This window comes from Vicia villosa, linkage group LG2 (genome assembly GCF_029867415.1).
Source record: "Vicia villosa cultivar HV-30 ecotype Madison, WI linkage group LG2, Vvil1.0, whole genome shotgun sequence".
Lineage (NCBI taxonomy): Eukaryota > Viridiplantae > Streptophyta > Magnoliopsida > Fabales > Fabaceae > Vicia > Vicia villosa.
The window spans coordinates 185053683-185067020 of record NC_081181.1 but is presented as its reverse complement, the minus strand read 5'-3'; the positions used below and the strand labels follow the sequence as shown (position 1 = coordinate 185067020).

Sequence of the window (13338 nt, the reverse complement as noted above, 5' to 3'; positions counted from 1 at the left end):
TTGTATGGATTTATTTTTAATATGTATTTTATTTTAAGTGTTTTTATCTTTTATTACATATTTTATTTTTCATTTAAAAATATATTTTAAAATTGCACTTGCTAGGTAGGTATTGATGATGTATACCATTTTTTTGTTGATGCAATACATTTTCCTCTTTTTCAATATTTATGATAGAACATTATATTTTGAAATATGATTATACCTTTGTCCTAGCGTGATTGTATATTGTTGAATTTTTTTGCCATACTAACCAATTCAAAATACGAGCCAGTTGTTACAAGATTTTTCTTAAACCAAAAACATCATTAGTGAATTTGTTATATAATTATACTTGAACCCTATAATTCTTATTTTATACTTTTCACATAATAAAATTATATATATATATATATATATATATATATATATATATATATATATATATATATATATATATATATATATATATATATATATATATATATATATATATATATATATATATATATATATATATATATATATTAAGTAAAAAAAACATTTGACATAATAATATTTTAAATAATACTACAAACAAAAGAAATAAATACTATTGAATAATAATAAACAAATATCTCAACACCCTCTCGAGATCGGGTTATGAATGTTGCTCAAATCATTGAAAACCGTGAACTAAGGGTGAACTGAAAACTACTTTCTCTGTCAACGAGTATAAGGAGTATTTGCAATTGAATGCAGCACAACATGTTACTTCCTCAACTACTATTGCTTTTGACGGCGCGTGGTGGTTGTTTTTTATGGTGCAATTTTGGCAGGTGGTAGATTGAAGAATTCGGACCACCACAGTAGGCTGCGTGATACTGTTTGGAGACGGCGGCAGATTTTTATAACAAAAGCCCTTGCACACCCAAGAAAAAAATAGGATTTTAGACCTAACTCTATATACCAAATTCAATATGTAATTTATATGGTATTAACCCTCGGAATCAACCCCAATAGTTAAGGAGAAGATATACTAGGTGAGTAAAGATTTGATACAATAATATCCTAATTTATACTACTAATAAAAACAATTAGATACTGCATAATAATAAACAAATATCTTAATAATTTTATTATTTTTAAATAGCTAATTTTATAAATAAAAAAATAAGATAAAAAGGCTAAGCCTTTCCATATACGAGAAACAACCATGAACAAATGGAGAAGTATAACAAACATAAGTAGTGTTATTGAAAGTAGTTAGATTGTACATTTTTGTTTAATTATAATGCTGAGGTTAAATGTTTAGTGGGTCTAGAACAAAGAGATAGGCAGTTCAGGTCAGCTAGGTAATTTAGGAGTTGCGTTTGATGTTGATAGGGTCTTTTGATATTCGTGGGTTGGAGAGTAGGATAAAGAAGAATAATGTGAGAGAGCTCATCGTTTCTAAGTCTCTAGAATTCATAACAATTCAAGAGACTAATATCGATGAGTTTTCTGATTCTTTTGTCTAGGCTTTTGGTAATATTGATTATGTTGAGTTCAGAAACTTCATCTTGGAGATGGATTTGCTTGATCTTCCTTTTTTATATAAGAGTTTTATGTGGTACTAGCCTTATGATAGGGGAGATTCTCCTGGATAGGATTCTTATATCAGATGATTGGTGGGAGTTATAGGGACTACATCTCAATGGGCTATGCCTAAAGATGTATCATTTCATTATCATATTCTTCTCGGATACTCTATTCATTTACAAGGTCAAAAGCCTTTCCATTTTAATAAGCATTGCCTTTCTCATCCGCGTCTCTCCAAGGTGGTCTTTAATAGTTGGTCTAGTTCTCAGTTCTCAGTTTGGAAAGCTTTTATAGTAATAGTGGGAAATTCCAATTATCGATCTCAAGGACTGCTTGAGGATACAGAGTTCGTGTTTTAAATTAGTTAAACAAAAGACTTGGGGTTTTGAATTGTTCTTATGTTACTAGAAAATAAAATGGCAATTAAAAATAAATAGAGCAGTTGAACGATTTAGAATAATATGAGTGAACCTTCTATGGAAGATGTATTATATGCTTCTTTAACGATTCTTACCTGACCTTGCAATAACTTATTTTAAAAGATTGATTACCGGCTTATTAAGTGTGTTTAATCCTAAGTCCTTAGTGAGAAAACCTTTAAACATTCAAACTAACTCCTATGTCCATAGTGAATTACAGATGAATTTAAGCATTACTTTATCAAGAATAATTCGGTTTCTATAAGGTATCAATAGTCCTAAGTGATATCTATTACAAAATACTCTAAAATGAGCGTAAACAATGGCACCCTAACCTAAGTATTAACCGTAAGTCATACTTAATTTTTCTGATAGAGAAAGCATTAAGAACGAATTGAGAGTAAATCAAAGATCATAAAATTGTTGCTATCATAATGTTCAAAAAGAAATTATTAACAAATATGAATCAGGGACACTCCCTGTCATTGAAGGGTTTAGCTACTTAGAGTACTAAAGAAAAACAAAATACAAAATGTAGACATTATAGATAATGTGATGAAATTAATTCTTCAATCACTTAAGGTTCATGAAAATCTTGATTCACCATAAAAGTCCGAGTTCTCCAGCCTTCAAAACATGTTTTTCATTGAAAAATTGTCCAACCCTAGAAATTTGTGCTCTCGAGTTAAATAGAGTGAATTTTGGGCTTTCTGCATTTCTTGGCTTCCATACGCATATGGATTCAGGTCATACGTGTATGGCTTTCTTCTCCTTGCCTCTTCATACGCGTATGGACCAAGTTGGCTCGTATGGCTTGCTTGGTCCCATACGCATAACACATTGCGTTAGTGTTTTCCTTCTTCTTCTGGTACCCCATATGTGTATGGACACCCCTCATACACGTACGAGCAGTGACTTGGTTTTCACGCCCTTTTGTTGTTACCCGTATCACGCGTGGTAGGTTGCAGGGCCATACGCGTATGGACTCCCTCATAATTGAATGAGTAGGAAAGCTTGCTTTCATCTCCATTTTCTTTTGATCTTGCGCTTTAGCCCAAATTGCGCTTTGACTGATCAAAACCTCAAACTTAGCTTGCTTCTTGCTCTCAAGCAACATTCAGAACAAAGAACTCATGTCACCCCAAATGAAAGATAAACATTTTACGAATCATCATACCTCCGAGATCTTTCTTGGCTCTCTCTTGTTGCTACCTTCACTTGAAAGTATCGCTTCACGTGCACCTCATTGCACACTCTCACAAAATATCTCAGATGTTTATGTGTTTTCACTTAAAATTCACAGTATACAACATTATACCATATGCTTGAATAAATTCTAAATACATGAAAAGATATAGGAAACACACATTTTCTAAGGTCTTGCAAGTTGTAATGGGGTTGGGGCTCGGGCTCGGGTAGAATATATTTGGAGAGTAGGTTAAGACTTGGATTAAGGAGTATTATTTTCATTGACAATGTTTAATTAAAAACTAATATGGGATATTTCTTTCAACTAAGTTCACTTTGGCTTTTTGTTTTCACGAAATCATGGCATAAGGTGATGAAGCTAGTAGGAGAAGAGTGAAGGTAAGAGTAATGATGATGATGATGATGATGATGATGATGATGATGTGAGGATGAAGATGATATCGAGAATGCAGGGATGTTGATTTCTGAGAGAGTTGAAGCAAGCGTGCATGAAGATTCAGAATGATGGTGACGTTTATGAGGTTTGTTATGGTGGTTGAAGTTTGTTATGGTTGTTGAGGGTGAGAGAAGTTTGTTATGGTTATTGAGGGTGAGAGAAGAGAGAACGAGGGAGTGTGAAAGACATGATGAGAAAAAGTGAGAGAGAGCTTGAAAGGTGGTGAGGGACTTTTGATTTATATTGGGCGGTGTATGGAGTGTGTCGTGGAGATGCTTGTAGCTGATCCATTTCTCTTAACAACTTAATGCATAAGTTGTTTACATTTGTAGTAAGTTCTTTTTTCCTTTCATGCAGCAGAAAATTTGCATGGATTTTTTGGAGCAATGTTATTGAGTTGCTTCGAGCGTGTCATGCTGCAATTAATATTCCATGGAACAAAATTCTGACTTGAAAGTTATGGTGAACCCGTGGGTGTATGGCCATCTTCTAGCTCCAATAATTTGGCTTGTGATCACCTTCTAAGCACGATCTCAAAAGCAAAATGAGAGTACTCGTGGAGCTGGCCAAAATTGTTGTCAGAAATTTCATGAGATAGCGATTGCAAATGCATGATAATTGACCTTAAAATTTCTTGGTCGTGATTGACTCAAGCTGCACCCAAGCTGGTCTCGGTTCGCTACTCCACTAACTCCGAATGGTACGTTTCATGACCTTCTAATTTGCTAAACAAACTCTCAAATGCTATTGTTTGGATTCATAATGAAGAGTGTTCATCATAGAACAAATCTTAACATGCGTGCCGATTCTTGCCTAACGTTCCTCTCATCAGTTTCAAATACCCCACTTCAAAACACTCTAACTCAATTCTCATGCCTCCAAATACGGATCTCTTTAGATCAATGGTAAGATAAAACATGACGGAACACGTTTTATGTTGGTGTTGTGTAGAATTTCTCCAAGTGCTAAAGACTTGACAACCTTGAGTCATGATCTTTATCTGCCTATAAATTTTAATCCAAGCCTTTAATGTAGAAACTTCCAACTGCAAAGTTTTAGCTTGCAATGAGATGAACATTTTTTGTATTTGGGCACACTTTGAATTGATGAATAGATCACCATGGATATCAGTCCAGAAGTCTTGCACTTGACCATTCTTCACACTTTCAAAAGTATTTCCATGTGTTGGATATTTTTCAACATTGAACCATGATTTTCTCCAATTTATAACTTTTGATCCAAGATTCAAATGAATGTGATTCCAACTACAAAATTGTAGTATGAAATGCCCTCTTTAATTGTAGACCTCATTTGCTTTAATTGAGTCAAAATTGAATGAGTTATGGCTCTTGAAAGAAGGGTAAATGTGTATTGACCCCAAATATGACCAAATTCATGAAAAAGTCAATTGTTGACTTTATTGCCTTAGATGAATTCTTTTAACCAATAGCCTCAATCTTGAATTTAACCACTAAACAACCAATGAAATCAATTGCATAGCACATGATGGATATCATGACACCTCCCAACATATCCCAACTCCTAAGTATAAGTCTTGATCAAAAAGTCAATCCTCAATTGAATTTGGTCAAGAAACCCTAGTTTAGGAACCCGATGACTTTTGGGCTTGCAATTTCAAATCAGAGACTTTGAGTATGATAATTGTGAACCCTTATCTCTTGAAGAGGCGTAATGAAAGTAATGTGATCCATTGAGACCTCAACCCATCTCTTTCACTCAAGTAAACTTTCGAAGGAGTCTTAGATAGATGCTCTTGTCTTGGTATTTCCTTTGAGAAGAATCATGTTATGCATGAAATGCATTGGTTATGACCTATTGAAATATGCATATGAGTATGATTCAAACTTATTCTAGATTAAAAATGGGAGGGAAAATTTTGGGGTGCAACATTAGGCATGGCCAATATGATATCTGGATATGGAAGCTATATCCGGTTAGGGGTTTTTGCGGTCAATTTTGCCTATAATGGTATGGTGGTTTTGTCAAGGTAAAGGAAGATAGGTCGTATAGGGTTTTAATGGGAAACTCTAAGATTTGGAATAGTTGGGTGCCTTCTAAAATTCGGGTGTTCTCCTGGCAGTTGTTGTATGATAGGCTGCCAACTAGGCAAAACCTTCTGAGTGGTTAAATTTTGTCGGGGTATAGTTTTTGCGATCTCTTGTGTGCGGTGACCCGGTAGAGTCGGTGGATCATCTCTTTGTTTTGTGTTAGGTGACTTCAGACATTTGGTATACAGTTTTTAGGTGGGTTGGGATGTCGGGGCCTTTGCCTTGTTTGATCTTAGGGGTTTTTGACTTGGTCCAGGGTTTATGTTTTTGGATACATACGTCTTTAGGCTTGGTCTCAATCTAGAATTGTGTGGTTTGAATAATTTTAAAATGTGGAATCAAGTTATTTTTTATCATAAAAGCTTGATGGTTAATAAATAGATGTCTTTGATTATTAGTTCAGTGTGGAAGTGGGTTCAAGCCCATGCTTTAAGTCTTGACATTTATCAAATTCATTTAGAGCGGTACCCACTTAAATGGCTGGGTAGTTAAGAGTGTATTGGGTGGTTATAAGTGCCAAAATATCCTTATTTTGAGTATATATTTATGGCACTTATTGATTTCACTCTTTCAATTTTTATAGTAAAATCCCAACTTTGGTGTAAATAATAGTATACTTGATTTTTGTTTTATTCGTTTGTGTATCGTTTGACCTTTTTCATTCATTTTATAGGTATTGGAGCGTATTTGAGCCTCGAGCAATAAAGTGTCGAAGGCACGGCTTCGAATATGCAGCTAGTTTTGGAGTAATAAGGAAGAAAATTCTACAGAGCCTGCTAAGCCCAAGCCCTTGCACGCTATCACTTTCAATAATAGAGGCAGAATTGGATTTCTATGTCTACTTAGCGCGATAACTTTTATAGGCGGAAATATTTTGGGAATAAGTGGCAGTCCGCAAACCTATTGAGCTGGCTTAGTGCGGTTGCGAAAGTTTTGCCTTTATATTTCTCATTTGAGTGATTTTCTAGATTATGTCTTTGGGGATTTTTTTGTCTCAAATTCATCAATTTCATTCTTAGGTTAGATTAGCTTAGAAAACAATAATTGGGTCGTGCCTTTGGATGATCTGAGGAGGATTTTTCATCAATCAGAGCTGACAACCCGCGAGATGTTTGGTTTATGTCTTCTCCTCTTTGTGTATGTCTATTTATCGCCCATGACATTGTATAAAACTTGCTTTACAAATTATTATTGTTATCTTCCCTAATCTTTTTGCATTTATGTTTGGATTTGTGTTGCTATAGAGATATATTTCATGAATTCTGGTTAGAGATAAATTTCAGTTAGCTTCTAGACTCTAGAGATGGATTTAGAGCTAACAATCACTTGTGTGTCTAAGCTTAATGCTTCCATGTTTGAGATGCGCGCGAGAGATCGCCGATGCGAGAGTACAGATGTTCTCGCAACTTTGCGTTAGAGATAACCTCGGTTGTGATACGTCTCATTGGTGCTTCAGAGATGGACACTGATGTGAGAGATACGTGATGGTAATGACGAGTATTGTAGATTGGTTCAACTGATCGATAGGTTTAAGTTTGCGACGAGTAGTGTATATTCATGCCTAATAAGTTATTTTCTCCGAAGAATGTATTTATTTTTCCATTTATATCTTTTTACTTTTTGTTCATTTTAACCCGAGATTAGAAATGAAGAATCCGTTGAATGATATTCTAATCAGACCATTCTCTGTGGACACGATAATTCTCAGAATAATATTTCCAAATTTTTTTCATGTCGCTTTAGTGGACTAATAGGCGGGCAACTGCCTTCCTTTATTTTCTACAGGTTTTTGATGCTGCCTTCCCCTAACTTGCTCTCTCAAGAGGTTTGTCATGTCAAAAGTTGTTTCTTTGTGTGGCATAAGTTGTTTTTTTGTGTGGCTTGGTTTTTCAGTTGTTCTTTTAGTGTGTTTATTTGGTTCTCCTTTGTTGTGGCTTTTTCTTTACCTTTTTTGTTTACTTCTCGCATTTCCTGTTATTAGGGCTGTAGTCTTTGTGCATTTCTAGTGCTCTTACCTACTCTTGTATTATGTGTTCTTTTTTCTTTTTCTAATTAATATACAATTTTTTATTTGCTATTGAAAAAAGGAATAAGATCATAAAGTACAAGAAATACTTGACTAAAAAATACTTAAGCGAGATCATTAAAAATACACACAATACAACTAAAAACACCAAAGAAACTAAGCAAATAAAATGAAACAAACCAAAACCAAATCACGAACCCAAACAATTAAGAACTAGGTGGCTATATATTACAGTACTTGTTTAGATTAACAACAAAGGCATCATCAAGCAACAGATTTAATACTTCCACCTTCATAACTAGCAGCATCTACAAACACGACCGCATAAGCTATTTGATGAGTCAAAATCAAACGTGATCCACCTTCATCCTCATTCCCATCAGACCTCCCAATATCCAAACAAGTAGGAGAATCCTTAACACAATATCCAAGCCTATAACCGAATCCAGATTCATGTTTTTCAATATTAAACGTTCCACTCAATGTTTTAAAATCAGGATAATTTTCCGGACCACCAATACCAACACAAGCTTTTTGAAAAACATCATCAACAAATAACAACCATTTTGAAGATTCGGCGCAATTTGGCTTCTCTGTGAACTCAATCTCAATCGGTGTACCAGTGAAGATTATACCAGGGCTTATTTCTGGTATACTGAATTTCACTGGTACACCGTTGTTAACTTCATTGTGATCTTGTAGGACAGTAACTTCACATTCTGAGTTACCAGTTTTTCCTAGTCTTAATCCTCCACCGGAGGGGCCACGAATTGTTGGCAAGATGTAGTATTTTCCACCTGGAAAAATGGGGTTACCATTTACATCCAATACTTGCTCAACAAAATTTATTGAGAAAGTTAGTGAAAATTTTGTGATGAAAACGAAGATGAGGAAGGGAAAGATGATTGATGAAAAATGTTTCATTATTAGACTAATAATGTTATTTCTTAGAACTAATTTGATCGATCTATATGTGCTTTTATTATTTTGAAGTTGTGTTTAATTTTTATATAATAAGCTTGCACGCGTTCCACGAAGAGCACAACTTGTTGTGTTTTTAATTCAACAAAAAAATAGGTAATTATATTTTAATTGATAATTGAGCACAAATGTAGCGAGGAATTTTTTATTTTTTCACGTGGAGCAGTTTTATTATACTATACTCCACGTGTATTTTTTTTCAGTTTTTATTTGGGTTAAACATACTTTTCTTAAGTCATTTTTAGCGAATTATAATTTTCAAATATCTAAACTTTTTTATTTTTTTTGCGTTAGTAATTTTATAATATAATAGTAGTTTTTTTTTTCTTTGGTGGGATTAATATTGTCCCTTGTAAAGGTTTTGTAGAATTTTCTGATAATATGGGGCAAAGTGTCCAACAATATTTTCGGATAAGATGGCATGGATTTTTTTATATAGTCCAACAAGACATGCAACATATAACAAACTCATGACGCCAATAAATCAACAAAATATGGCCCCTCATTAAAAACTCATGTCTATGCCGGGGGAAAAGAGTTTTAGCCTATTTATGTTATTCATTAAAAATTAGTCTTGATAACTAATACAACAGTGGATAAATGTCTCCACCTTATTCAATAAAAAGGAAATATATAAGAAATTATTGTAATAATATCTCAAATTCACTGAGTTCTAGATTATGGGAATGGGTTGTCTACCCAACACTTTAAGCTTCTACACGCCATGAGATAACTCCGAATACATCATGTTCCATTATATACGGAACTTCTAAATTAAGGAATAATTTGCTAATGTTAGTAGGTGTGACCACTTGTTTGAGCATACTTTCACCTTCCTTCCAATCCCTTGGGACGGGTTGGAGTTTTCTCTCTTAACGGTTCTTGGCTAGAAACTTATGGATGCAGGAGATCACTCTTGCCCCGCTTCACTCTCTTTATACATGGAAATTCAATTAATTTGACATAAGTGTTAGTTATTTTGTTAGTTTATAGACAAATAAGGTTCGTTCATGAGCATACTTTAGCCTCTTCATTAATGCTATTGTAGGGCCTTTATTGATATTGTGTTCAAACATAGCGCTTATGCCATAGGCGGGAAATATCAAATTAATTAAAGTCAAAAAAAGGAAAGAACATACTTCGTGTAAGATTTCAGTTGGGGATATCAGGATCGACTATAAGTAACCCTGGTCGAACCACGCAATTCTAATTAGGAATGGGATTTGCTTCCAAAGCGATGTCGACTTTCACCATAAATTCTGAGATAGTGATGAGACAACAAATGGATGAGAGTAACCATGAAATGGTTAACCTACTCACCCGACAAATGGGTACCATATTCAATCTTTTGATTCAAAATATGAATCATAGTTACCAACAATTAGCATCTCAAATGACTCGAATCGTTGATTTCTGTGGCGCCCCTCTGGCACAAGTTTGACAGATCGTACAACCCCAAATAGCTAGGCCGACTCCCAATGAACGGATAATTCATGAGGAAAACACAATCAATCAGGACTAACACTTTATGCCCCAGACACTCGAACAACAAAGATCTAGTAAAGTCGAGTAAAGAAATCCACCAATTTTTATGGTTAACCGAAATCAACACGCCGATCAAGTAGCCCATCAAGTCTAACCATAAAATCTAGCAGAATAGAACAATCTTGCAGCCATGATCGAAAAAATCATGACCAAATATGAGTGAATGTTGGCCTATATAGGCCGAATTATACATCCCCTAAACCGATACACAAGCTTATCAATATCCTTTCCTTAATACTTCGATTTTTATTCTACATCAATCTGCTATAAAATCCATAAATATTTTCCGGCACGCCGTACATGCTATAGTATATTATCATTTCAAACAACACAAAATAATTATATTATATATATTTTTTTATTTTGGTGAATTTAAAAACGTGAAGTACTACTCGTGAAACGCGTGGCTACATTATTCCTAGAAAAAAGTTCTTCACTTCATTACTATTATATATAGAGACCGAGTTAACCAACAAAAACATCCTTAATCACCTAGCCATGAAACCTCTTTCACCACTCACCCTTTCCTTTCTCCTCTTTGTTTTCATCACCAATCTTTCACTAGCTTTCTCCAATGAAGATGTTGAGCAAGTATTAGACATTAATGGTAACCCCATTTTCCCAGGTGGCCAATACTTCATCCTACCTGCCATCCGCGGCCCTCCCGGCGGAGGAGTAAGACTCGGAAGAACCGGCAATCAAACCTGTCCAGTTACCATCCTACAAGACCGCCGAGAAGTCAAAAAAGGTCTACTAGTGAAATTCGTTATACCAGGAATATCTCCTGGTATAATTTTCACTGGTACACCACTCGAGATAGAGTACACTAGAAAACCTAGCTGTGCAAAATCTTTTAAGTGGTTAGTGTTTGTTGACAATGTTATTCAGAAAGCATGTGTTGGAATTGGTGGCCCTGAGAATTACCTTGGTGTGCAAACATTGAGTGGGACATTTAAGATTGAGAAACATGAATCTGGATTTGGTTATAAGCTTGCATTTTGTGTTCAGGGCTCTCCTACTTGTTTGGATATTGGGAGGTTTGATAATGATGAAGCTGGAAGAAGGTTGAATTTGACTGAACATGAGTCTTTTCAAGTTGTGTTTGTTGAAGCTGAGTCTAATGATGCTAAGATTCTTAAGTCTGTTGTTTGAGTTTTGGTTTGGTAAGCTAGATTGTGTGAGTTTTAGTTCTTGCACTATTTAAGCATATAATAAATGGAAATAATTGTGTGTTGAATATTTTCTCTTTTCTGTTCTTATTGTTGTTATCTCTGTCTCTCTCTCTCTCTTTAATTTCATAACTATGTATGGAGGAGAAAACTGAAGTGAAGAGGTTAAATTCAAAAGAGGAAATAAAAGTTTTTGTTTAATCTATGAATCTGCTGATTAAAATTAAGTCAATGTAAAAAGCTTAAACTACATGCATGTGGATCAATGCAATATTAAATAGAGGTGTGATACTTTGACAATTTTTTTCTTAAGGCAAAATATTTTTGCACGGAAACCAAAAAAATTAAATTATTAAAAAATGAAATTGGTAGGTATTATGTACAATTATAAGATGTATGTGTTAAAAATAATGTAAGATATCTATTCTCTATGAAATATGTAGTTTAAACTTTATCCACTATTTTAATCAATATCTTTTCTCTACAAAATTGTATTTATTAAATTAATAAAAATATATTCAAGTTATATTAATATGAGAGACTCTTAAATCACTCATTTATATCTTAGATTAGATATCTGAAGCGTAAAAATAAATTGTAAGTAGTCAATATTCAAAATTTAATACAGTAGATAATTTACTAAATTTTAAATGATACTATTAAAAATTTGGTGGATTATCTACTATATTAGCTATCTTAAATAAAAATGTAAATTTTAAGAGTAGCTATTCTAAAATTTAATTTATTCTAAAATTTAATTTAGTAGATAATCCATCAAAATTCAAGTAGTCGAGATTTAAAATTTAATATAGTAAATAATACTCCCTCTGGTCCCATTTATAAGAAAAGATTTCCTTTTTAGATACATTGAATAAATAATGTATCTGGACAACATATTGTCCAAATACATTATTTATTCAATGTATCTAAAAAGAGAATTATTTCTTATAAATGGGACCGGAGGTAGTATATAAATAAAGATGTAAATCACCAAACTTTAACAATTTTAGAGCAAAAAATTTTAAGAATTATTTCTTTTTTATTAAAAATATTTAATTACATTATTTCTTCATACGTACAAATCAATAGCTACTATTTTTATAATAAAAATATTTTACTTACATTTCTTGAAACCCTTGCCAAAACTTATTAACTTAGAGACTGTGGCGGAGTCAGGAATTTTAGACCGTCTGGGCAAAAATTTTACACCAGTTATTCATCTATTCTAATTTTCACATCTTATTTTTACTAATTTTGTCCTTGATTTAGTCTAAAAATCAATTATTAAATTAGGGGAGTACAAAAAAATAGGGATTGAGCCCGGACAGGCGCTTGGCTCCGCCCCTGCCTAGAGAATATAATTACTTGAATTGATTAGATATTTAATTTAGTTTGTTTTAAAAAGTATAATTAAATGACTGAATTAAGTTAATTATAAAAATGAATTAATCATCTTTTTAAATGAATTAACTAAATTTTTCGATATGAGTTGTTAAATCATTTAACTTAAATGGTTTTGTCATTAGTTATATAAAAACGAGTAGTTGTGTCATTGATTGTTTCGAGACAAAAAAATGTAGATCACATGGTCAAATACTCAAATTAGTACCCTGCCATAGGTACCAACCCTACACTTATAAATATCGACAAAAGTGATTCCATAAGTAAGAGAAAGGATTTTAGGCAGTTTGGGTAACTTTTCAGAATAAAACAGTATTGTACTTTGCCCACGAGGAGCTCGTGGATACATTTTTGCATAAATATTTATTCTCACTAATTTTTTTTTTATTTGGTCTTTAAATTTTAATACTTATATATAATTTTAATTAAAAATATTAGAAACATTTGTGGGAATCAATTTCTCATTTTTAGGTGTAATATTTCTTTAACCAATCCTAAAATTTATTTTACATCTTTTATTTTGTTTTTCCAAAAAGTTAATTCT

The 13338-nt window shown here is 33.2% G+C and overlaps 2 protein-coding genes across 2 annotated transcripts; one reads left to right on the top strand and one right to left on the bottom strand.

Moving 5' to 3' along the window:
* Window positions 1-7728: 7728 nt before the first annotated feature.
* Window positions 7729-8666, bottom strand: LOC131647646 (kunitz-type trypsin inhibitor-like 2 protein). The gene has a single exon (XM_058917517.1). The coding sequence runs from the start codon at window positions 8620-8622 to the stop codon at window positions 7963-7965; it is 660 nt and encodes a 219-aa protein (XP_058773500.1). The 5' UTR covers window positions 8623-8666; the 3' UTR covers window positions 7729-7962.
* A 2019-nt stretch (window positions 8667-10685) lies between these two features.
* Window positions 10686-11461, top strand: LOC131647645 (kunitz-type trypsin inhibitor-like 2 protein). Its single transcript, XM_058917515.1, has one exon. It carries the CDS (start codon window positions 10723-10725, stop codon window positions 11374-11376), a length of 654 nt encoding a protein of 217 aa, XP_058773498.1. The 5' UTR covers window positions 10686-10722; the 3' UTR covers window positions 11377-11461.
* Window positions 11462-13338: the final 1877 nt, after the last annotated feature.